Source organism: Sebastes umbrosus, chromosome 23, assembly GCF_015220745.1.
Source record: "Sebastes umbrosus isolate fSebUmb1 chromosome 23, fSebUmb1.pri, whole genome shotgun sequence".
In the NCBI taxonomy this organism is placed as follows: Eukaryota; Metazoa; Chordata; class Actinopteri; order Perciformes; family Sebastidae; genus Sebastes; species Sebastes umbrosus.
This window is the reverse complement of record NC_051291.1, coordinates 13,804,997-13,832,044: the sequence shown is the minus strand read 5'-3', so window position 1 is coordinate 13,832,044 and position 27,048 is coordinate 13,804,997. Positions and strand designations below refer to the sequence as shown.

Here is a 27,048-nt window from a genome sequence, read left to right as displayed (position 1 = left end):
AAGAGAAACTCACTCCGTTCAGCATAGTGGGTTCAAGCCTTCATTTGTGGCTTTAAAGCAGTTTCAACATCTGCAGAGTTGACCACTAAGTGCTTTTCGTGACTTAAATCTGCTAGTAATCAAAATGAGACTCTTTGCTCCCGCCTTCCTATTGTTTGACTAATACTTCGATCCCTCCACAGTCCAATCTGAAGAGGCTACAGTACTCCAATGAGTAAAAACATGTTAATGCTTATTGGGATAGATCAAAAGAAGGCCTTATTTCACCACCAAAGCACACTTTGCATGAGGTTTGTCTGTTTCTCCTTGAAAACACATAATCCTTTTTGTACGCAAATCTGCTTAAAAGCCTCAAAACCATCTCAAATTACAGTTCACAAACACTTTTTTTTATCTATTTACTCACCACATTGTTCACTTTACTTGTCTTTAGGCGGTGTTACTCATCTCTAAAGTGCTTACAGTGAAGATTCCTCCTGACAGACACAAGCTTTTTAACCTCTTCCTGCATTGCGTTTTCATTAGCCTACATCTTCCCTCAATATTTATCTACTCCGAGCACATACTGCAACTTAAACAGCCTCAACACAACTAGGGCACATGTTTTAGATAATTATTCCACTAGAGGCACAGAGATTCCCGGCAGCGTGTACTCCACAGTGGGCCGAAAAACCCATCGCAGTGAGCCTTGGGAGCACCAACCCATAAGAGATAACGATTACGAGCAGTTTATGGGAAACAGAGATGATTCAGAGATGATGTGGACACAATCAAAGACATGAAACGTAGCAAGTGTTTGTTAAGCCAACACATTTAACATTACAACCCTATTACAACCCATACACTTACGGTTTAGAGTAGGGATTATGAAAAACACAAGTGTATCTTTATGTTTAAACAACAAGGCCATATGTCATGGTCGGGGACTACGGATGTTATGCTGGGCACACGCCACACGAGAATCAAGCTGATTCCTTCCTCCCGAAAACGGTCAGCAAAGCCCAGATTTTTTGATGGTTCTAAAGATATTCCTGTGGCATGAGGTATGTTAAGAGTGTTTTTTACATCCCGCGATCCATTCAGAAGTCCAAGGAACGATGGCCAATAGAGAACCAAGCAGACTGCAGTCATGGCGGCCGCGGCTAATGCATGGGAGAATGCGAAACGCAAAGAATAAAGTAGCAGTAAGATGGACCTCAGAAGTGGAGGACCAACTCGTTGATTTGTAGCAACAACGCGTAAGGGATTGCATCGCTCTGAAGGGGTTTATTTCACAACAATGACCCGCTAGCTGTACATTATCCCGCTTATTACACGGCTACTTACTTAAGAAATCAATAACTTGACACAAAAACTGTCCGCCAGAGTCTGACATCAGAACTGCGCCCATAGCAACGGTCTATTATACATAGCAACGGTCTGCTTTAAAGAAATAACAGATGCTGTGATTGACCAATCAGAATCCAGCATTCAACAAAGTTGTGTAATAAGAGAGTTTATTGAACGTGTCTCTATGACTTCATACATATTTTTTCTTTTTTCAATTTTCAGCACAAAGTAGTGCAAAAACTAACATTGTTTACTCTTCCTGTCCGTCGTCCGCCATGTTTGTTTACGCTAAAGTCACGTTTGATAGCAAGAGATTTTGCGAGTGCATTATTTGTCGTAGGTATAGCTAAGAACGGTGTATGAGAGCAGCCTGAACCTGCCCAACACTGGTCACACCTACAATAAATCTAAAGTAAGGAGCCAGTAGCAAAGAAACAACCAAACTGGCCTCCTGCTTGAAACTGAATTTACTGCTTCTCTTATCTCAGTTGATACAAGCAGCACGTGGACATTCCTGACACAACAATGCTCCTTATTAGCCGAGCATAACTTCCACATATATACGTGCTACATATAAATTCATACACAAAGAAGGAAGAAAGAACAGTTCTTGTTCATATTTTTTTGTTTTATGCTGTTTGGGGGGTTTTCACAGAGAGATGTTATCCATATTCATAGGTGGGGGTTAAACCTTTGACACAGAGGCAAATCATTATCACTTCAACTCAAAGCACTATGGTTTGAACTAAGATGAAAGTGCGCTTCTTCTTAAAGACGATCCCATATTGATGCATTTATCGGTCGACCTCAGAAACCGAGTTAGAAAAGTAACAGATGTCGCGACCGACATATCTTCTGTCTTCATCGTGGCGCTCGTCTCCAAGTCACTACTCTGCGTCACCTCCGTGTTATTTGTGTGGCAGATACAATTGTTTAAACCCCCCGCGGACATTTTAACAGTGAGGATATTTCAAATGGAGAATGACACTGAAATTATAAAGCAAAAACCTCACCAAAACATCTCCAAAGCCATCCCCCTTGAAACAAAGAGGGAAGATGTTTTCCCTTCAATCCCCCGAGGGACCATAATGCCTTTCTTTCCTTCTTCAGAGGGACTGTGACGTGATTGAGGTCACCAACCTTTTTGGGATACACGACTCTGAATGCTGAAAGCCACTTAGGATGCATTTCATTTCACAATGTCGCCTCCATTATCCTCTCGTCCTTGCTTCACTATCGGTGTCTACAGAATAATATCCAATGTCTTCCTAGTAGGGCTGTCAATAACATGGCAAACTCAAGCCCAACAGGCAACCACAGCTGTCAGTGTGTCAGTGTGCTGATTTGACTATAACTTGCCCCAAACTGCATGTGATTATCATAAAGTATGCATGTCTGTAAAGGGGAGACTCGTGGGTGCCAATAGGACCCATTTTCATTCACATATCTTGAGGTCAGAGGTCAAGGGACCCCTTTGAAAATGGCCATGCCAGTTTTTCCTCACCAAAATTTAGCGCAAATGGGATTGAAAATCGAAAAAAGGTGTTATTAAAAACCAATACCATTGAAATGTCGGCATAATGCGGAGCCTCATTTGTTAACCTGTCAAAAGCCTTGATTATGAGTATTCAAAGGAGAGCCCAGAGGCTACGGTAAATATATTACCTAATCTATTACCACAACTCTGAAGAAATCAATCTTAACCAGCCATCACAAACATCAGCACTGTGAATAGCTTGTTTGAAATATGCCTTTAACGTTTGGCTAAACCTGAGTAACTGTAAACCAGCAGAATTTGTCTTGAGGATTTCCCCGAATCAAAAATGTGCTTGGCTCAAGTCCTCTCCCAGCTCCCGTAAAACTCAGTCATTTCACACGCAGTAGGCTTTACTACTGGCCAAGAAGAGAGCGCTCGGCTCGACTGGGCCCCGGAGCAGCAGTGCCCAGGAAAAACACTTGACATGATTGAAAAAGCAGAGAAACATCCCCGCAAAGTTGGAGTGCCTGGAATCATCTGCCCCGCCGTCTCGTCGTCTTCGATGTCAAGAAATGCATCTGACATGTGACAGGAATTTGATTACACGGTGAAAGGTCAGATGAGACTTTCTCAGCTCACGTAGAAGAACACGCTTGTCCACAATCTTTTTAGACGAGATCAGAATGATTAGCGCAACGCTCCGATCTTTCTAACCTTTTTGCTCATCCTCCTCTAATCCCCGAGGGAAGAGACCCGGGAGCACGCGACTCCTGACCTCCCCGAGAGAGCACGGCGTTTGATGAACGACCACGGAAGGTCAGACTCTCTGATTGGTATTCAACCTCCTCCATCTGAGATCGCTGAACCAAAACACCAGAGTGTCCCCCAAGAGCGTAAATTACCATGGCGACGTTGATAGATCCACAGCAGTGGCGGATACTGAACTTTCACTGAGGGGATGGAGTGGCGAGCGTAGGCAGCGCCGTGGGTAATCTGTCTCCGAGGGGGCCTTTCTGACAACCCCGCAGTGTCACGGTCACATGTACGGACGAGGCTGACTGATGAGTAACCCCCCGCCGGGCGCTTTAGGGGGATACTTGTCGAGGTGTGATGAAACTGGAGACGGCGCACGGAGCTCATTTCTACCATGTTTCTCCTCCTCGTTCACCTCCAACACACACTCCGTCTTGCTCATAACACACGGAGGGGTCACGGACGGTGCTGAAAAGTAAGTTGACCTTTAAGGGGTGTCTGGAGACGCTTAGCAGACAGCAACCAACTGACTGGACGAATAAAGGGAGGCAACCTGCTCATTCTTTGAATCCGCAGAGAAATCTAGCACATTCCTCACGTATCAGTACCTGTGATTTAATACTTGATAATGGAAGATTGATTAATATCAGTTTGACAGAATTGTTGCAGGAGCCAAAACCCCCCTATATACAGTATTTCAGTGAAGAACTACCTGTCCGGTTCTTCTTTTTAAAAGGGGACCAGCTGTGAACTTTTATATGAAGGGTGATTATTCTCACAAGGCAGCACCTATAACAAAAAGTTAACTGCATATTTTTCTTTTTTTTTGTGGCTTGGAATCCGGTTTAGTAATAAATGATAGAGAATCAGTGGGTCATCCTTTTTTTTTGGCTCAGTGACACCTCATCACAGGTTATGCCCTTTTCGGTCATGAGCTTCATTCACTTTCTGTAACAAATAGGGCTGTCTAAGTTAACGCTATAACACATCAACGCAAATTTGTTTAAAAACGCCACTAATTTCTTTAACGCATTAACGCAACTTTAGGTTGTTGTGGGCTCAGTTTTAAAGCCAGAGTGAAGATACTGACATCATATGAAACTAAAAAAAACCTAAGGAATATATTAGCACTAACCATGTCATATTGATTTGATACGAAGGAAGTTAAATAACGCTCCAAACTTACACTACATTTAGGCGAGGAAAAACTGTCATTTTCAAAGGGGTCCCTTGACCTCTGACCTCAAGATATGTGAATGAAATGGGTTCTGTGGGTACCCACGAGTCTCCTCTTTACAGACATGCCCCTTTATGATAATCACATGCAGTTTTGGGAAAGTTATAGTCAGCACACTGACACACTGACAGCGGTTGTTGCCTGTTGGGCTTCAGTTTGCCATGTTATGATTTGAGCATATTTTTATGCTAAATACCTGTGAGGGTTTGATGATGACCACCTTTTTCCTTTTACTCTATGTTTGCACACGTTTACCCAGAATGCCCCTCAGTCTCTCCCCAGCATGATAGTGTTGACATGTTTATTCAGCTGTTATTCAGCAAAATGAGACTTCCCTGTTTGAATTAGCTTTAATTCTCCCCATGGGGAGCAGGGCGTTGTTATAACAGGCACCAGTGCTTCATCAACACAAAGAGGAGGAAGAGCATCTGAACCACTTCCATGTGAGTGCTGAACTTCACCTCTTTTGCTTGTTAGTTAGATATATATAGGACCATGTGATATGCAAACTCTTTTGTCATATTTCAAAAACAATTTTAATTCCCTGAAGGAATGCATAACATTAGAGACAAGACATGCAATTAAGAGCAATAAAACTCAAGTCCAAGTTATAGGAATACACCTATTGCATGCGTATTTTGGGTAATATTACTACAGGTTTTAACCCTATAATCCTGTCTTTGTGTTTTTAACTAAGAAGAATAAGCAGTAAACGAATGATTGCTTTTAACTGGAAGAAATCTGATGCACCTACAAATGGGCGCTTGGATTAAAAATATGACACAATGTGTGTCAATGGAGAGAATAACATATACCCTGAAAAACAAACTGGGTGTTTATGAGGAAAAGTAGTGATATTGGTGAGCTTCTGCAGGAGGAATAATTAAGATAGGATACGTAAAAATTCACAATAGTGGTATAGACCCTCAGAAGGGAATGGACTCTTTGTTTTTGAAAATCTTTTTATTCTATTTATTATTTATTTTCTATATATTTATGTGTATCTTCATTTTGTTAGAGGTGCCATTTAACTGTTTAACTGTATGATTGATACTGTGAAGCTGTATATATTGATTTTGGCCCTGTAAGAAAGGAAAAAGTTAAGAGAGAACTGGTATTGTTATGTTTGTTAAAGTAAATCCTGTATTGAATATATTGCATAATAATGCTGATGTTTGTATAACAAAAAAAAACAATAAAGACATTGTTAAAAAAAAAAAAAAAAAAGAAGAATAAGCAGTGATTAAAAAAATATATATAATAATTTTAATTCCCTATAGGAATGCAACAACATTAGGGACAATACATGCAATTAAGAGCAATAAAACTCCAAGTCCAAGTTATAGGAATACACCTATTGCATGTGTATTTTTGGTAATATCACTACAGGTTTTAACCCAAATCCTGTCTTTGTGTCTTTAACTAAGAAGAATAAGCAGTGATTTATGACAGATTATGGACAAAAGCACATGCAAAACATGCTGGACAGGTCCAACCTCCTCCACAACAAGAGGAGATGACAAGTGGAGCAGAGGATGGTGATGGTGATGGTGATGGTGATGGTGATGCTGAGCTGCTCTGTGGGTGAAACCTTCCTCACCTGTCATCGTAGCAGAAATCCGCGTCCAGCGTGTTCAGATAGAGACCCACAGCCACGGCGGTGCACACCAGCTCACTGATCATCTCTAGAAACCAAAGTGTGCTGGGATAGAAATGACTGGAATATCAGGTCCTCCTCTTCTCTCCTCCTCTCTCAAGTCTCTGTGTGTTATTGTGCTCTGAGATTCAGCCGCTCGGCAGCTCAGCTCTCCGGGGCATTTTGCAGAAGTGTGTGTCAAAGTTAGCCGTATTCCCTGTGAGCCATTGTGTTGAGAGACGCCCGGTTCGTGCGCATTTCTGTCCTGCTGCTGCTGCTGCTGTGTCCTGTCCTCGGTGGTGTCCTCCTCTCCTCGGTGTTGTGCGCATCTCTCCGCCTCGGCACCGGAGAGAGCTGAGCGGTGGAGACGCATGTGGTTTTTCTGGGGAGGCTGCGCATGCGCACTGGGCTCTGCACTTGGAGGAGAAAGGTGGGGAGGGATGGAGATAATGGTATAATGGTGTTTTTATGCATTATTCTATGGTGGAATATAGAATAAAGGAAGGCAAGCATGAAAAATGTATTTATTTTATGTTGATTTAACAGCAACAGACTGAAGACAATCACTTCCATTTATTACTTATTAAATGCCTATTACTTATTAAATGCACTATACTCACTTTTAACAGTCTCTTCTGCACTATATTCACTTTTTTAATAGTGGTGTATCACAGCTGTTACTCTGCACTATATTCAGTTTTAACAGTTTTCTTCATCTCCTTGTATTTTTATATCTGGTATATTTTTTGCACTACTAACTTTTTTTACTGCCTTTTTACTAACATGTTTTGCACTATGGAACTATGATGCTGGAAACTTGAATTTCACTCGGGATTAATAAAGTTACTATCTATCTATCTATCTATCTATCTACCTAAATAATGTTGCCTTTATGGGTTTTTAAGCTGGACCAAATTCAAATTCAAATAAGCTTTATTGGCATGAATGTTCAGGTTGCATTATTGCCAAGGGGAAATGTGTACATGTTAATGAATAATTACATTTAACAAGAAATAATCACAAAATAATCACAATTACAATATACCAAATACATTTTAAATATACATTCTTTTACATATAACAAATTGATCAAGTATTTAATACTCTTATCAACATGGGAGTGGGCAAATATACCTGCTTTATGCAAATGTATGTTTATATTTATTATTTTAAATAATAATTAACAACACAAAACAATGACAAATATTGTCCAGGAACCCTCACAGGTACTGCGTTTAGCATAAAATCATAACATGGCAAACTGAAGCCCAACAGGCAACCACAGCTGTCAGTGTGTCAGTGTGCTGACTTGACTATGATTTGCCTCCAAACTGCATGTGATTATCATAAAGTGGGCATGTCTGTAAAGGGGAGACTCGTGGGTACCCATAGAACCCGTTTTCATTCACATATCTTGAGGTCAAAGGTCAAGGGACCCCTTTGAAAATGGCCGTGCCAGTTTTTCCTCACCAAAATTTAGTGCAAGTTTGGAGCATTATTTAGACTCCTTCCTGACAAGCTAGTCTAACTTAGTTGGTACCAATGGATTCCTTAGGTTTAGTTACATATGATGCCAGTATCTTCACTCTGGCTACAACTTTTCAATTGTATTAGTGCGTTAAATAAAGTTTACATTATAGTTAATGGAACGCCCGGTGCATTTCATACCGGCGCTCAGTATCAAACCTCTGTTTCTAACGCCCTGGGAGACACAATTGACTTATGCTGTTAATAAAATGAAGATTGAATGACTGTCTGGTTAACTAATAAACTGGAATATTTCCCACCCTCAATTGTAACACATTGAAAAACATTGAGATCATAAATTGAAAGAAGTTTCTACAGAGCTGGTGGTGTCCTGCTAAACAGCTGAGATGAGTGCCGTAGCCGTAGGTATCACATTATCTCATTCTAACCCCCCAAATTAACAATATTGATTAATTTGCTCTACACCAACCCCCCACCGTCTCTACGGAGAGAGGCTAACCCGGGAGAGTAGGTGTGATTGATGAACTGTTGTACCTCGCCCTATGGTGAGGTTTGCACACGGGCGTCAGTTTGGAAACATGCAGCCTGGTCCCGCTGACTACCAGCTGGACCGACGCCTGGCCCTCAGTCGGGGGCTCCGAGCAAAGAAATCCAGTGGAGATAGTGAAACAGATGGCTGGAGAGGGATGTATAGAGCGCAAGGGCATCGGCCGGTGATGGGTGAGACGGTGACGGCCGGGGCGAGACTAGTCATTTGTAACAGCGACACCCAGAGACCCTGACTCTGAAAAAGACTTGACCTTGACCTCATGGAACCTGTTGGACTATTTGAAAAATGCTGGCTGCTGTGTTTTTCTACCTGAGACTTATGTTGAGGTGCATCCATCAGTGTAAAGCGATAACAAATGAATGTTTGGGTTAGAAGAAGACACGCGACAACCTTAACATACAGCCTTTCTTGTTGTTGGTTTTGTTAGATTATAGGAGACACCAACATTATCACAACTAACAAACCCTCAGGCAAACACAAAGCCTACAAGATGCACACTGCTGCGTCGCTTGCTGCTCTGCCCCCGTGGGGGACAAGGAGCGCTCTGTCTTCAGTCGGCACAAGTGATTAAGGGATTAGCTAAGGAAAAGAGGGAGAAATGTTCCTGTAGAGAGAATAAACAGGCCCGGGGCAAAACAAACACATTACAGGAGAAAAGGTGTTCCCTTCTGACTGATTACCTGATAGCAGCATAATGAATGTTTTGCTCACTCTTTAGGTGTAAACAGGCAACGCTGCTAAATAAAACATTTTGTTTTTTTGGTTTTAGATGACGTAGTCTAAAAGGTCAGTTGAGGGTAAATCATTAAGTGTATTTACATTCACTGATTCATGTGTTTTTCTTCATCGTCTTCCTATTTCTTTTAGACTAGAAACAGGGAGAAACCCTCTTATTCATTGGTGACTACACTGAGCAAGTATTATTTGTAGAAACATAACTTTATTTATATATCATGTAGAGACAAGCTGAAACCAGTTGAAGGTGCTGATGTGGGTCTTTCACACACTTTATTACACGGCTTTCTTGAATACTCGATTCTGATTGGCCAATCACGGTGTTCTACGGTCTATTATTTCTTTATCACAGACCGTTGCTATGGACGCAGTTCTGATGTCGGACTATGGCGGATTGTTTTTGTGTCATATTATTAATTTCTTAAGTAAGTAGCCGTGTAATAAAAAAAAAAACTTCAGGGCCGATGCGTCTTTCATGACCGGCTCACTGTACATTATCCCTTACACATCATCTATGTCTGTTGACTAGCATTTTTTTTTTATAGAATTTTTTTAAAACTTGTGAAAAAACTAATAAATAAAATAATAATAATAATAAAATAATAAAACTAATGTTTTCAGTGGTTTACATAGACTTTCAATGAAAAAAAGCACAAAAAGAGTTTGGATAAAATCACTTTACATGTAAATAGGCCGTATTGTAGTTTTAATTCTTATAGTTTTCTGTTGTATTTGTGTATATGAATATTTTTTACAACCTTGAACTGTTCTATAATAATATTTTGAATGATTATCACTCAAAGCTTGGTATATTTTTGTGCCTGTGTCTTTGTTCCTGTACTTCAGGGTTCCTGACTGGCAGCTTTATATACTTTCATAAACTGACCTAAAAATAGACCTTTTCATTGCTATTCTGTTGCTAGGGCAACAGCTTTGGTCCAAGTTTACTTCCTCTCATCTAGACTGCATTGACAAACATTGCAACAGGAAATACAAAGGGGCCCATTTAGGATGTTTATGTTTTCCAAGTTTGAAAAGGTCTATGGTTGAGTTTGCGCTGAAAACATAATATGATTTACAACCTCTACTCGCCAACAACTTTTCATTAACAACTCTTAATATCATATCATTTAAAAAGTAATAAACAAGTGGTATCCATCTTCTCATCAAACACTCGACAAGAAAGCAAATTAGTGTACTGTATGTCCCAAAATGTTATAAAGAAGGCGTGCAACTTATGCGCATTTAAATCATGTAGATCCATGCTGGAGGCCTCAACGAAGAATAGTTTGGTCACATGTCAAGTCAAGTATGCAAACATTTGCTTTGTTGACGAGCAAAACAAAATGTGGCTTGAATGAGAAACCCCACATGCTTTTAATTATAAGCACTGTCACTTCCTATAGCGGCATCAATCTTCTGTATAACTCTTGGCAAGAAAGTGAATAAACATATATCCCAAAATGTCAAACTATTCCATTATGTATTGAGCAAGGGTAATTATGCAGAATTGCCTAATGGCATGTAGGCCTAATGTTTTTTTACAGATTACAAGATAATGCTCCTGTTAAGTTCATCCAATTTAAGAGAGAAAACTAACCACCAGGACAACCTTTAACAACAAACTGTATTTCCATCAACCCTGTTATTAAGACATTTCCTCTCCCCCAAAGCGAGTAATGGTAATTTCCCTGTGCTATTTACTCCGGAACCACTGCTTCTTCACCCCAGCAGATAAACATCACGCAGGAAACAGATAATCACAGCTGCCCTGCCCTGCCCCCTCACAGAAATAGCACAACCGTGGTATTAATATCAGCTCAGCGACCCAAAAATCAGGAGAAATCGCACACCAGATCAAATCCACCCTGAACATCCGCAAAAGGGTGTCACCTCAGGAAGATCAGAAATATAACTGTGTGGAATTAAAAAAAAACAGGTATTGTTTGGGTTTGGCGCTGAATTAAGACGGATAATGAGTGTTATTGTAAGTTTGCAGCTACTAATGATGGGCCGTAAAATGGCTTGAATCGTGGTCAAAAGGGTCGAGTGGATTCCGTTGTTTCTGTGAAAATAAAACAAAAAGAGATTAAATAAAACACCATAAAATGCTGCAACTCGTATTACTCCTTCGCTTTACTGTTATCATCAGTGTGTGCAATAAATGTGATGTGTTTTGGAGCCTGTATAGAGGGGGACTAAAAAAGGGAGGGATGCTAAACCTGACTGGTCAAATTAGAGGCTTTATGTGCTTTCAGCAATACTGTAAAATAAATCCAATTCATACAACGCAAAGCATTTCATTACCTCAAGAACGTATTTAAACCCAATGACAGTAAATGATAGTACAAATACGGAGTAGTTTACTCTACATGACAGGAAAAAAAACTTTTAGAAATGCAGTTTCCTTCTGTCACATCCGTTAAACATTGCAGTTTAACATGATGTAAATACTACAGGGATTATATAACAGTCTCAATGGCCCTTAAATCACAGCTCACTGGAGATATTTACAAATTCAGGATTAACATTCTTCAAATAAGTTATTACATCAATTAGAATTAAACAAATAAGGCAAGTTTTAGTCGTGTAAATCATAATAAGAGAGGGGGAAGAGAAGCATTACAGATGTTTTGCAGAGCAGGTTGAAGCCGTAGAATTGGACTTTCTACACACACTAGTCTTCTCCGAGTGTTTTCAATGACTTGGCAGATGTTTTAGATTGATCTAATTCAATATTTATCTGGATAACATTTCAAAAGAAAGGGCAAGATTAATGGAAAATATGAATCAGAGGGATAAGTATTGATATTGGATAATACGTGACGACTGGGTTCCACATTGAAAACAGCAGTTGACCGTTCTAAATCGAGTGTTTCCCCGAGGCCGACCGTGTTCGAGGCTCGGAGTCAAACATTTACACAGCTTGCCATGCCTGTTTACACATCCGCAGATACATCACTGACTGGTGTGAAATGCATTTTTGTAAATGTGGCTCCTCGGAGAGATAAATCTTGCAGCGACTTGAGGTGATAACAGCAGATTTTAATCTAAAACAAGCCGTGTGTGCCCGGCGCAACGTCCAGCCAAATCCCCTCTTACTCACACAAGCAGGGCATCTGGCAGAGGAGTGTTCGTGACTGAAGGGGCAGGATGATGGCGGCCAGGGCTACTTCCTGGCACCCCTTCTCTCTGGTGGCTGCCTGCCCAGGCCTTCAAAATAAAAAAAAAAATCCCAATGTGTGCTTGGGGACAGTTAAACATGATGCTTTTTAATTTAAATTTCACAGACATTTTTTTTACAGTGATAAATACTACTTATGTAGCCATGATTGGATGATGTTTAAAAGCACACAAACCGCAAATATAGGTCCCTTCCTGTTCATGAAGTTTCAGATCAAGGAGCGTAGCAGGAACATGAATCATATCCGAACACCGTGAGAAACGGTGATCACAGCAAAAGGCCGAAGTGTTTGACGCACTCCCCTCACTTCCCCTCCACTTCCTGTCATTCCTACCATGCAATGGAAAGTCGTCTGAGGTTCAATCGCCCTGCATGATTCCCCATGTAGACTATTTCGGTCTCCACGCTTTCATCACGTCCTGTAAAGTGCAAAGTCAGGAAATTGTAGTTTTACCTCGATGGCTTTTGCGGATTTCTGTCCAGCAGGTGTTGTCATATTGATATTTCTTGTCTTCTATGCGGGCACTTGAAAGAAGACTACGCCACGGTGTGTTTATATATACATATATGTGCGCAAACATGCGTGCGAGCATCAAGGACGGGGACAGGTCATGAGGACGTGACTCACTCGGCCACAACAAAACCCAGCGACAATTCGCATCCCAAAAACAAGCGCCGTTCACATCTTGAACTGCTTGCATTCGCATCAGTCTGGTTTGGCCACTAGAGCAAGGCTGTCAGTGTGAAACATGGTGCCGGATCGGAACACGGTCCAGACGCAGCGGAGAGCCTTAAATATCTGTCTTTAACCGAGACAAAAATAAAACTCTGGGACTTGGTTTCACCACGGTAACGTTGACAGACTCTATGAATGGCCTACAGATGTGCAGGCTGCTGCTGCTGGTATGGTGACTAATAATAGAAGCAGAGGAAGATGTGATAGGAGGAAGAGCTTTGTGCAAGTGCTGCACTGTGGGGAAGGTGTCATATTCCCTTTGTTTCAGGCGAATTTCGTTCAAGAGAGTCTACTTAATTTTGAAATATGATTGTTCCTACAGAGATTTAATCAACACTGTGAGTGGGTACTGAGAGACACACATGTGCACAATATGAAAGAGATAACCTTTTTTTTGTCAGACACAGCCTTGTTCTCCTTCATTGACACCACTCGTCACGTTCCAAATGTGTTCATTTGGATTGATTTTAAACCGGATGTGATTTAACTATACATGATCGCCTATAAAAGTGGATAGACTATTTATTTCATATTAATGAAATGTCAATGTTTAGGTTGGTTTGGTTAACCTTGGAGTGGCAGACGAACGTTTTCTATCGCGGAAACTAGCAGGATAAAAGACCCCAAAGCACGACACTCAGGCAAAAATACAAGCAACAGTCTTGACTTGGCAAAAAGAACAGTAGATTACAGGAAACTGTCCGGGAAGACAGGCGATGGTATCCAAAAATACACTGATGTAAAGTCATAAGGTCACTAGAAATCAACTGGGAGAAAATATCACTGGAACGCTGAGGAAAACAATAAAGACAAACTGGTACAGACAAAGGGGAGCCAGGGTGAGGATACCAAAATAAAACAGGAAATGACAACTGAAATACCGGAAACAAAGAAAACATAATGTAACATAATGTAAACATAATGTTGACGTAACAGTTTCAACCATATCCTTTTGCGAACTATGTTTTGCAACCATGTATCATTACTTTTAGCTAATAATTTTAACCATTAATTCGTTATTTAAGCTAACTACTTCAACTGTGATGGAATAATTGATACACAAGTTATCTTTGGAAGGAAGAGGTCCGGAGCTGATGATGTCTTACAAAAGAAGGTTTATTGAAGCTTGATCAAGGAGAATTGTCAGGTCTCCACATTGAGGTGCTCTCTGCGTGAAGGCCTCACAACTCTGCCCTTCCTCCCCGGTGCTCAGTGTCTTACCCCTTATCATGTTTTGACTTACTCCGTTCCTCTGGCATCTCTGACCCTGGTTGCCCTAGCGACTGGCTCTACGGTCTCCACTACAGACCCAGCTGTACAGATAACGGTGGCTCCTCTAGACAGGACTCCAACCCAAGAATGTCAACAGAGGGACACTCTGACAAACACTCTGACCTTTCTACCAATAAGAGAGGAATTGATGGAAAATTCCATCACATCAACCATTTATCAATTAATTTCGTTATTTATTTGAATCATTTATTCGTTACTTTCAGCTATCTATCTATTCATTTCAACCATTTATCATTACTTTTAGCTAACTATTTCAACCACTTATCCATTATGTTTGTATACAATACAATAATTCATATTTTTTAAAATTAGTTAATCTTAAACTAAATTACCCATGGCTACCGCAGAAGTACCCCTGAATGAGCATTACTGACTGAGGCCATCTCCTTGTAGTGTGAAAGACAATTACAGAAGAGTAACTGAGGGAATTTCCAGTCAGTAATAATCCCCCTGAAGAATAATTTGATGTTTTTGGGCCCCTAAATGCTCCGTTTCCCTCCGTACTGCTTGTTTTTATCAGCTTTAGTGTAATTACCACTACCATAATTCATGTGTACTCAATACTATACATTTGTTATCAAACATGCAAGAAGAGAGTGATTTATTAAATGAATGAGCACAAAGCAAAACAGAAGTAAAACGGGAGGTCAAGGGCACCTCTTTTTTTTCCCCCTGCAGTACTTCCTCTGGTTTGGGAGCCTAGAAATGGGCTTTCCAGACCTGTCAGCAGAGGGGGATCCAAAGCCTCCCTAAATCCCACAATGCCCCTGGCTCCCTGAACGGCCCTTAAAAAAAGAAGCGTTTTCTCCAGAGTCACGAAACATAAAGACAAAAGGCTGGAGATGGAGATGGATACAATCCAATCAAACAGGACTGACAGTTTTTCCAGGTGTTTTTTGAGCGCATGTGTTTTCATGAGGGAAGCACACAGTCAAGGACTAAACGCTAAAAAATACTGGAGATTTATTCTTCATCAAAAAACTAGCATATAAAATAAAACAAGATGTTGCAGAAAGTGATACAGAGACTGCATAAATAAATTACAAAATTCAGATTAAATCATAATCAAAACAAGCACGAGAGAATACATAACACAATCACTCATGCTGCTGATATAATCACGTATAATCATGACCGTCTCAAGCGGCGTATTATAATCATGTGCATATGTATTAAATTCATCAACGTGAGTCTTCGGAACTCTTCAGTCCGACGACAGCGTAACATCTCGGAGACAGCAGGGGATCAAAGAGTTGCACCAGCGCAGAGAACGGTAAATCCTTCTGCAACACACACACACACACACCGAAAAACAATAAGAGACAATAGAAGTGAATAAAAAACACATGGACATAAAAAAAAAATCTTGATTCTCCTCCCAGTTTGGCTTTGTGACCCCTCCTTTGGCATCCTCTGCCGTGTGATGTTCTCGCTATTAAAGATTTCTCTATTGAATCCCCAGAGAAGAAACATCTGTGCAAATATTGTGTCAGGTGGACTCCTGTTCATGTGTAAAACAAGTTTGTCTTCCTTGATGGCGCAGCTGTTAAGTTACAGCTCATTTTTCGGAGACTTAAGGCACACTAGCAGCTGTACTTTCGCTGCATCCGTACAATGTCTGCAGAATGGGAAGAACAGGGAAACCTCCCATTTATTATTCGGAGTGTTCACGCATTCTTCAATACATGCCTTCTAATCACGTAATGTCTATGTAGCCTATGTTACGTGCCATGTTGTGTGTTTTCCTTCTGCTCTCTCTCTCTCCCGTGTCTCTTCTTCTGTGTACATAAAGGGCTCAAAATGTCTGCGAGAGAGCCCTCGAGCACTTGCCGATTTGACTTAGCCTTAAACCCTCACAGACTCTGCGGGAACACGATTCCAAGTCTGTGAATCCATGGGCGTGGACACTGGAGATTTGGCCCCTGAGAGACCCAGAAGTCAGTAGGATTCATCCTCTGGAAACCTTGAATGTCTGTACAAAATGTCACGCCAATTCATCCAATAGTCGTTGAGATATTTCAGTCTGGACCAAAGTGGTGGACTAACAACCCGTCACTAAAATAGCATATAAAACACCATTTCCTTGATTGTTTGAGGAATAAAAGTCCTTGAATTTGTTGCTAACACACACGATCACCCATGCATATTTCACTTTTTGACCTTTTTTAAGCAGACATCACGTCACAGTGTATACATTGTTTAATAAGTGCATCATTGTTTGACTATCAACACCGGAGCAAGAGCCTGAAGACTCTTTGGAAAACATACAGAACTCTACAGTATGTTTCTGGATCATAATCACAGCTCTTGCTCAGAATTTAACCTGATCTGTGTGTGTGTTTATATATATCCGTCTTTAACATGCTTCAGCACACTTATCATCACATGGATCATATTCACATCCATCCATCACCTCCTCCTTTTTCTTCCTCCTCTGCTCCTCCTCCTCCAGGGAGATCTCTCAAAAGCTGACCAGCTCTCTTTGACGTTATATAGTTTGATTACACGACCCCCTATTTAAAAGGAAGTCCATCTGACACACAGCCACAGCATGTAATCACAACTTCAAAGCTATCGGCTTGTACACATCTCATCACGATGACTCGGGCTAAAGATTAGCGTGTTGTGTTTGGCCGCAGAAGCACGAGACGTTCAAATTGCAGGCTGGCTTTAATTTAGCCGACACCTATATTATTGAATTAAAAAAAAAAACGTTTCTAGATCTCAGATGAGATTTCTGCATCTTTGCTTTCATCATCTGGGAAGCAGAATTCAAATCCCAATCAACGAGCTGTACGTGCAAATTACGAAGATGAGTCCGGCTGAAAGGGAGCATGAGCGTGTCCGCACTTGTTTCAATGTTAGTACCGTTTTTGTTTTTTATTTTAATGGTTAAGCTATTTATTTATTTATTTTTACTAAAATGAACTATTTGACAAGAAAGTAAATCCAAACCAATCTTGATTGTCAATTAATCATTTAAGTCAGCTTCTGAAATGTCAATATTTCCTGGTTTTCTTAGTCTCCTGTGATAGAAAAGAGTATCTTTAGGGTTTTTAAGTATTGGTAAAAAAAAAAAAAAAAAAGACATTTTATAAGCCAAAAGATGTATCTATTATTCAATAAATATTATAAAATAATTATTATAAGAATAATCAGTAGTTGCAGCCCTAAATTACACATTGCCTAAAATGCCATCACAAAACAGGTCTTCTTATTTTACTTAAGTTGTGGACAAGGAAAATTAATTCTGAGTTTATTGGCTTATTTGTCATTGTCTATTTGCTTTTATTTATCTTTTAGTATTGGCCAATCCTCACTTATTTGGTTTTATTTATTTATTTATCATGCTCTTTGTTTGTCTGCTTCCCAGCAAGTTAACCTCCCTCTTCCTCTTCTTGGCTTTGTGTCTATTCAGTTAATCAGACTTTTCAGGTCCTATACTATTCCAGGTCCATCATGGGAGCAGAGCCGCACCTCCAAAATGAATTCAAATTATTTTTTGGCAATGAATGATTGATGAGACTGAAATGAGTTTACCTGTTCTTTCAGGTAGCAGAGGCGATCGAGGAGAATCAGACCTTCGATGCAGGGAGCCAGGGTCACCTTCAACTACACAGAGATGATGACATGTTTAAATATGTTTATTTCCATTTCATATCAGCGTTTTCCACAGGGATCTTTTTATTCCATCTGGTACAAAATTGCTTGTAAGTTTCGGCTACTCCCTAATACAAAAACCCACCATGACTAGTGTCTTTTCCCAGTAGCTGATGGGCGATCCCCAAAAAACATTTTACTGCTTTATGTCATGAAAGAAAATTGGTATGTTGGTTGACACCACAATTAGTGGTCTCAGCTGCAACCATTCTTCCCATTCTGTACAACCAGTCCCCACAAGAGACTACAATGATCTCACTTAATGGTCTGCAAATTATTGACATTATACATCTCATTTTACAAGAATGATAATGTTTTTCGTGCTTACCAGTTCCTCCATTGAAACGAATGGAGGACTTACCATATTAAAGGCGTGCATCTCGTCCATTCGCGGTGTGTACGTGTCGTGGTAATCCTGGATGTCGCTGTCAGAGAGCTGATGAGAAAGAGATGCATGAGAGTGAGGGCATATAAAAAGAGGGGATAAAAGTGAGAGATGGAAGGAGGAGAGGAGTTGAACTAGGAGAAGCAAAAGTGTTTTTTGGAGTTGAGAGTGACGCAGCACAGACAGGAATATGTCATCCTTATTCCCACGGCAACCAGATGACCTCAACATCCTGGTTCCTAGTTCACTAACCTGACATGAATTGGAATATTTTCTAAATAAAACACCAACGAGGAAAAACATTTTCCCTCTAATTCTGCCAAAACGATGACCACAGTTTGTTTCTGGAAGGTCTTGTTTGTAAGACGACTGTAATATTGACCTTCGATTCATCCAGTTCCAGTCGGCGTAGAGCTCGACGAACGTAGTCCACGAAGGATTTGGCCTTGGAGTAGACGTTCCCGACTCGCTTCTCACTGCAGAGCAAACACACGTACATTTCTCAGTCCCCTGAATGTCTCATTTGTTCCCAGTGAAATAAACATTCACTCCTTTACTCTCATGTCGTGTCTCCTGTTTTGTTTTGTTTTAATCACACCTTAGCAACCCCAATCAACCTGTTTAAACACTTCTAAAAGGGACTAAACTGTGATGGATAGGTGCTGCTTAGAGAAAAGTAATGGATGTTCGATCCCGATCTGATGGCGGTCATTAAACTGAAGGTCACAGAGCAAGGAGGGGGACCACGTCAATGCTCTGTGTCTTTTAAGGCATTTGATAATTGAAATCTAGAGTCTCAGTTAATTTAGTTAGAGGAGTGAAATGACCGTAAAATCCACTAAAAGATCTGGACCCAAATGCCAGAAAATTATCATAGTATTTAGGAATGCAAAATAACAACAGCAAAATGACCGCAGAGCTTCACATTTTATGGGTGTAAACCAGCGGGTTTTGACTTCAGAGAGCCAACAGTTACTCATGTTTGGAAAGTAAAGCGTAACAAACTGAACCAAGGCCAAACTGCAGCCTATTTGGCTTTTCTTCAGGTTATTCTCAAGGTACTATATGAACAGAAAAAAGTCCATAAAAGGTGCAACTAACTGTTTTTGTTTCCATTATCGCATAATGTGTTGTTTATTTTTCTTATTAACTGTTTGGACTATAAAATATCAAGAACGGAGCCGTTGAATGTAGAAAAGTATAATGCATTGCAATCCAGCGTAGCTGCCATTCAAAGCCCTCAGTGTCCATAAAAACTGAAACTGAAAGCTGAAACTTGTGCATTTTTGTTTGAAATTACTTCAGTAATTGTTCTTGATCAAAACGTTCTGATCGAGTAATCTTTCGACAACTTTGATGCAAGAATTTGGTTCTGCTACTTTTGCTCGTTTGTAACCTAAATAAACCAGAAACAAAAACGTTTCTTTTCTGGTTCAGAGAAAAGAAAAGACCAGTTTTATATCCTTTAAACTGTTACTGAAATACGGAGCTACGTGTGGACACTAGTGTGAAACAATACCCAGAAAATATTTAAAGAAGGGCAATACACTTGCTGTAATTTCTCATATTAAAGTGATGCCAGATGTAAAACTGCTGGATGTTACCTTTTAAAGCTGCTGTAGTGATCCCTCAGAATAACATGCAGGACCGCTCGGTAAAACAGAGACTCCATCTGAATCTGCAGAGAAAGGTCAAACACAACTAGATTCAACATGATGCAGTTCACTGTATTTTTCCATTTAAAAAGTTTGTTTATTCCCCTGTGATTCACTCAGTTGATGAATATTTCTGACACTTTCCAACCCTGATGCAACACTAGCGAGCAATCAAGCCTGTTTCTGGATTCAGACCCCGGTTCCAACAAGTAATCAATCTCACCGTGATTGCATTAATATTTATAAACACACCGTATTAATGGATGGCGGTATCGCGTGTCGGGCTTTGGCCCCGGAGCTCCACATTTCAAATAAATACACTGTAGTCGATCACGGACTTAAAACAACAGCAGAATTAACGGTCTGATTGTTTGAAGATCTACAATGAAGATAACGATAATGAGTGATTGTGAACACCCGTTATGTGATGTTTGAAATATTTTGATGTATTTGTTTTGATGGATGTGAAGTAATAACAAGTAAAGGAATTTATATATTGATTATAATTAGTATGCATGCCTTACTTACCCCTTGGCCGAGTGAAACTCTCTCCAGCGCCTGTTTTTTAGAAAAATGGTAAAGCGTTAAAGGAGACATATCATGCAAATTTTCAGGTTCATATTTGTATTTGGGGCTTCTACTACAACATGTTTACATGCTTTAATGTTCAAAAAACACATTATTTTTTCTCATACCGTCTGTCTGATTATACCTGTATTCACCCTCTGTCTGAAACGCTCCATTTTAGTCCCTTTAAGTCAAGTCTGCACCTGATTGGTCAACATTTTTCCAGTTTATGTTGGAAAGATGCTGCTGTGCAGATTTTTTTTTTGGTCCAAACTCACCAAACACGCCGACATCCTGGCGTTTCTGCCGCAGAACCAGGACCCGTCTCGGAGGTGCTGACTCAGAGGGAAACCGCACACGCCGCCCGAACACTCTGCGATGGAACACAACAGAGATAAATAGGGGATTTGGTTGATTAACGGGGGGGGCTTTTCAAACAACTGCAATCAGTGGGGTATGAATTTTAAATATTTGGCAAGGGGAAAAACTTCAAGAGAGCGTGAGTCAGGAAGCATTTTAATTTTGATTTTATAAACACAGATAATTCCACCCCTCTTGTTTTCAGTGTGACCGTCTGCAATTCTATGAATAGAAGAATTATCGCCCCGAAATATTTTGCTTTAAAAAGTCTGAATTGTTGACCTCTTGATTGCCGCTGTGAGACGAGCAATAAGCACCACACGTTTCCAACCATAGCAGAGCTTAACACACACACACACACACACACACAGCTTCCTAGTGGGAGGGCACTGAGTGTGTCTACTTGACAGCCTGCCATCCTTTTCATGTCTTCTCTAAAAGGGTCAGAGACTGAGGCCAAGGTGCAGTGAATCCAGAGGGATACAGTCAAAAGAAGCGGTAATAACGTGCAGCTAAGGCCGACCAAACTGCTCTGGATGCACTCACATCTTAGCACTCAGGTTAGCTTCCCCTTCTGCACCGGCACAGGCCCTCAGAGGCAATCGAAGTGGACAAGCCTTTCCTCTTCCTGAAGGGTCGATTACAGTACTTACACACACAGAGCTGTTTATAGTAGCGAGCCTCATGTCGGCCACAGAGTTCACATCTCAAGTGGCCACGTACGTGCACTACCCATTCAGAAAGACAAATATTTTCTGATGTCGTCGTGTGCGATCGTACACTTGCAAATGTTTTGTAGAAGAGACACGCTGGCTCCAGAGCTCATAAACGCCTGAATGTGCTCATCATCTCGTTGTGAGTAAACAGCGTGCGATTGGAAAAAGCCTGATTCCACGTACGGCACTAAAACGCGGATGATGCGTTTAAGGAAATAAATGCTTCATTCCCAAATGAGCGGATCACATAAATGTAGCCTTCTTATAATGAAGCTTTTTCAGCTCTTTAGCTCTTTTTTAAGGGTGAGGTAGGCCACCACAGGAGCTGGCCGGCATCCCAGACTGCACTGGGGGAGAAGAGAAAGTGTGTGTGTGTGTGTGTGCGTATATGTGTGTGTGTGCCTTTGTTCACTTCTTTAACAGATCGAGCCGGAGTTTTGAGAAACAAGCGTGGAAAAGAGAGTGTTTTCAATCAGCTGTCGTGATATCATTTTCCGCCCGCTCTTGGCTGAAGCCGCGACGGGCCCCGATGACGCGAGGGTTCGAAGGTCACGCCGTTAACAAGAGATGACGCGATGCCATATCGACTGTAGCGAGGGGTTCTTTCTTATAGATGCTCGTAGGGCTACAGACGCAGCATGAGGACACATGTAGACTATTTCATACCTCGTAAACTGAGCGTGAAACGAGGATGATATCAGTCTGTTATCCTGCGTTTTGAATAGAGGCTGTAGAGGACGACATATAATCTCTAAGTTGACTAAATAACAGCAAAGTTCAACTAAACCGAGAGTACACAAAATGCTCGTTGCGGAATCAATCGCAAAGGTCAAAACGATTCAGCCTTAAACATCCATCCTTAATCCATAAATCCACTCCTAATGGCTCCAACAGCGAGTTACAGTACGGAGCTCAACTCAATCTCCAGAACTTGGCCTGAGTCTCCAGGACTCTCAGTGGAACATCTGACTTGTTTACTATAAAATATGACCGAAAGTGTTTATGTGGCTTCGCGTGGGAAAGATAATATTTCATTTCAGATTAGATCAGAGTGATAAAGTGAACGCTGCAGGTGTCTGGAGTGAAAAAGAAAGAGAGAGAGAGAGAAAGACTGAGAGCTCTGTGCTCAACGGAAACCATATGGTGTGAAAGACACAGAGAGAGACAGACACACAAACACACTAATCTGTCCCAGTCTGTGATCTGTATCTGTGTGTGTGTGGTTACCCTGTCCGGCAGGGTCAAACTCCTCAGACAGCAGGTGATAGCAGCAGCCCACGCTGCAGACTGCGGCCAGCTCGGGTTTCGCCGCAAACATCCTCAGGGTGCTGGGAGCCAAGTCGCCACACGTGTGCAGGCCGACCATGACCGCGTCCTGGAATTCGGAGAAAGCACGCAGAGAAAGGGGAGATCATAAAGAAGAGGAGGAGGAGGAAGAGGAGGGGGTTGGAGATCGATGGTAAAATTTATTGATGATGACGCCGCTGCAGATTTGGCACCGCGATAGCAGCCCACAGTTCGCTTCCAGTAATACAAACTCCAGCTGCTTGTGGCAGACTTGGAACTTCAGGAGCTTGCTGTGGGAATCTTTGCTACTACGCTGTGCGGCTGGCCTCCTATCTGCACCGCCGCTGCCCAAACACACAGCAAAATCTATTTCCAACATTTATATGTTTTACTTGCTCACCTCCAGCTCGTTGATGAGTTCTCGCAGCTCCGTTTCCGCGGTGACGTAAGAGGTGAGGGGGGAAAACACGACGCCGGCGCTGGCGGTTCTGCTCTGAGCTTTCCTCTCCAGGTTCTCCCTCTTCCTCCTCTCCCTCTCCTCTGCAGTAAGTTGGCTGGGAGGAACTCTGAGGGATGTAGGCTGCATCACATCCACTGATAGGGCGCTAAGGTAGAGCTCCTCTGTTTCTGGGTTTGGGTTGACATCCGATAAGCCAATTAACTCCTTCTCCTCCTCTTCCTCCTGTGGCACAATTCCTTCCCCATTTAAAACGCCTCCATCTATTCCAGGCTTTGCTTCTGCTAACTCATCCTGAGGTGGTATATGTGTGGCCCCTCGCTGTGCTTTGTGTTTCTGGTACGCCCTGGAGAACTTCTTCAGCTTCCTGTTCCTCTCCTGGGCTCCGTGGGTGTTGGTGCTGGACGAGTCGATGCCGTAGACCCGGAGGCCGTACTGCAGAGACAGGAAGGAGCTCAGGTAGCCTTTACCCGAGCCTACGTCTATCACCTGAGTGGGAGAGAAAAGATGGAAGGAAAAAAATCAAATCGACTGAGATTACCTTCTATTTTTGGTTTTATCAAATCTCTCTTAAGGAGAGACTTTAATGTATTCATCGCAGGTTTACTCGACCTGTTTGACTCCACAGCGCTGGGCCAGACAGGCCACCACCTCAGACATGGACTGGACCTCGTGAGATTTCTTAGAGTTCATGAACTCATCTGTCTCTAGCTCAACACCTGCGGTCAAGAGAGGAAAAAAAGATTTTTAAAAGCATGTCATATTTGCCTACAATGTACCTTTTACAAATCAATCCCATGACAGCTGGACATCCCTGGACAAGCCTTGACTGGTTTCCTACTCTCAGCATGAAACAATGTGCTCAGACGGTCCATTTATTCTTCTTCCCCTACCTATCGCTGCTGCCAGAGCGCCAGACTCGGCCCTGTTCTCTCTGAGGGCCTGCAGTAGCTCATCCCTGCTCATGCAGACTCCAAGGCCAGGGAGAGAGTGGGCCTTGGCAGCCTGCAGCAGTTCACGGGTATCAACCAGCCGGTTTGTTTCATCGCAAAACCCGAATGTGGTCCTGGATTGCTCTGTGCAGGGAGACAGATAGAAATGACGGTAAAGTTAGACCTGCTCCACAGACAGACTCAGGACAAAGGAGGACGATCTGCAGGACAGATAATAATGCACACAGTGCACTTTCATAGACTAAGTTACTGGAGTTACCCTGCACTATACTCATTTTTAACAGTCTCTTCTGCACTATATTCACTTTTTTAATAGTCCTGCATCACAGCTGTTACTCTGCACTATATTCACTTTTAACAGTTTTCTTCATCTCCTTGTATTTTTATATCTGGTATATTTTTTTGTACTTTGTACTTTGCACTACTAACTTTTTTACTGCCTTTTTACTAACATGTTTTGCACTATGGAACTGTGATGCTGGAACCTTGAATTTCCCTCGGGATCAATAAAGTTACTATCTATCTATCTATCTATCTATCTATGTAGATATGAAGGGCTCATTCTAAGCTAAAGAAAACACAACAATTCTTAGTTTCAGGTGATTATACACTTAAAACACAGTAATTAATATCATATTCAATTTCTGCTATTAGAACCCCTGACATGTTACACACTGGTCCTTTAATTAATTAATTAATTAATTAATTAATTAACTAAAACAACTTTTCATACACAGTTATAATTATATATGACCTTCGAATTAACTTAAAACATGTTTTTTTCTTTATTATTGTTATTATTTACTTACTTACTTATTTATTTATCTCACTTATTATTGCAAGTGTTGGTATTATTATTGTTATTGACATTATTATCATGACCATCATCATCATCATCATCATCTTTATTATTATTCATATTATTAATATATATGTGTATGTGTATAAACTGTATTTTATATATATTCTACTCATTCATTTTCTTTTTGTTTTATAAAGGTTTTGAAAAAATATATTTTGGCTGGTGTTTATACTTCCCATTTGGTAATAATGCAGTAATAAATGTTGGTAATCCATTAATAAATACTTTTAATTTTTGTCCACATTCTCTGCAGCCCACACAGGTTGTTTTTACACAACCTGGCAACCCAGAAGCTGCTCTATGTACCTGCTGCGTTGCGTTCAGGCTCCCTCTGCTGGTCTCTGCAGCAGCTCACTGTTGACAGGACCTCCAGAGGAGTCACGGCCATGAACCGGCTCCACGCGTCGTGGGTGTAAAACTCCACCGTGTGAGCGTTAGCGACGCTCAGAGTCACAGACAGAAAGCGCTTCACTTCATCTATCCGGCGTTGTATTTCCGTGAGGCTGCATGAGGAGGATAACATCTTAAAAAGCTCTTTAAAGAGGCCGTGAGGAGTGAAGCATGGAAAAGAAGTCGTCCACTTCTGACGTACGCCTAGGCATGAGCAGTAGAACACAGTGTTCGATGATTTTTACAAAATATATGATGTGATTTTATATAAAATATACGTTTGCATACATACAAGGGGAGGGAATTTAGGATGTATTCAAATTTGTGGCATTTTAGACAAGTCTGGTGGCTCGTTTTGACTATTAATGTAACTAATAACCCTATTTGGTACGTTATAAACAACATATTGATAAAATAATGTGTAAATGATTCATTTAAGCACTTCAGCCCAGTTATTGAGAACCCTGTAGGTGTGTGCAGTTATCCACCATGGTAATGAATTTAGAAAATGTCCTCGTGTTAAAGGGAATTACCTCAGAAATTAAAAATAAAGTTGGATGCTCTGTAATCGATTATTCATGCCTGCCTTGTACGCGTCATCACTAGTGATGGGAATTCCGGCTTTTTTTAGTGAGCCAGATCATTTGGCTCAGCTCACCCAAGAAGAGCCGGCTCTTTCGGCTCCCAAACGGCTCTTCGTTTTACCACTTCTGCCTTTTTATAATTCAACCAAATTTAGCTTTAGCTGTTTTGACTTATCATTAGTATGTGTTCACATATATCACTTAAATTAGTCAATATAATTATACTAAACCTTATAATTTCCAGAATACCGTAATATTACATGCTGCTTCGTTTCCGACTGTCACTCATCTTTTCTGCTATGCGCGCACCACACTCCTCTCTCTCTCTTTCTCTCCTCCTCTTCCTCCTGCTCTGTACCTGTAGACCGTCAGCGTGCCGCGCACCCCCCGCCCCTCCCTGCTTGATGGTATGATCCTTGTCTGTCATCACGTGATTGGTCGCACAGACGTCATTAATGGTACGTGTCCACAGGGGTGTTTTTTATTGCGAGGTGACACGACGCTTCCCAACATTGGACGCTTGGTGGGCTGTCCTAGACACAAGGCTCTCCCCACCTGATTGGACGAAAGCTTTCCTGCCGTCAGCTGCTGCTGCCAGCTTTCAAACCGGAACCAGTATGGAGGCTCGTTTGGAAACTTTCTTCTCTTATTTCACGAAAATAGTTCACCGAAATGTGTTTCTGAAAACATTTGAGGTGAGAAATAATCCACGCAGTTGCTGAATCTGTCTTTATTTTGGATCGACAACGTTTAT

General features: G+C 41.2%; 2 protein-coding genes across 2 annotated transcripts in view; both read right to left on the bottom strand.

Moving 5' to 3' along the window:
• Positions 1 to 6,819, bottom strand: part of tmtc2a (transmembrane O-mannosyltransferase targeting cadherins 2a) — a 63,631-nt gene extending 56,812 nt beyond the window's left edge. Inside the window, 1 exon segment of the mRNA XM_037761158.1 lies at positions 6,397 to 6,819. Coding sequence (XP_037617086.1) covers positions 6,397 to 6,479 — 83 coding nt within the window. The 5' untranslated portion in view covers positions 6,480 to 6,819.
• Positions 6,820 to 15,357: 8,538 nt separating this feature from the next.
• mettl25 (methyltransferase like 25) lies at positions 15,358 to 26,268 on the bottom strand. Its single transcript, XM_037761306.1, has 13 exons — positions 26,244 to 26,268; positions 25,627 to 25,914; positions 24,399 to 24,581; positions 24,118 to 24,224; positions 23,449 to 23,994; positions 22,989 to 23,136; positions 20,964 to 21,058; positions 20,647 to 20,676; positions 20,068 to 20,141; positions 18,846 to 18,939; positions 18,440 to 18,514; positions 17,959 to 18,030; positions 15,358 to 15,701 (listed from the first exon to the last, which is right to left on the bottom strand). The coding sequence occupies exons 2-13, from the start codon at positions 25,841 to 25,843 to the stop codon at positions 15,600 to 15,602; spliced, it is 1,743 nt and encodes a 580-aa protein (XP_037617234.1). The 5' UTR covers positions 25,844 to 25,914; positions 26,244 to 26,268; the 3' UTR covers positions 15,358 to 15,599.
• Between the last annotated feature and the right edge of the window lie 780 nt (positions 26,269 to 27,048).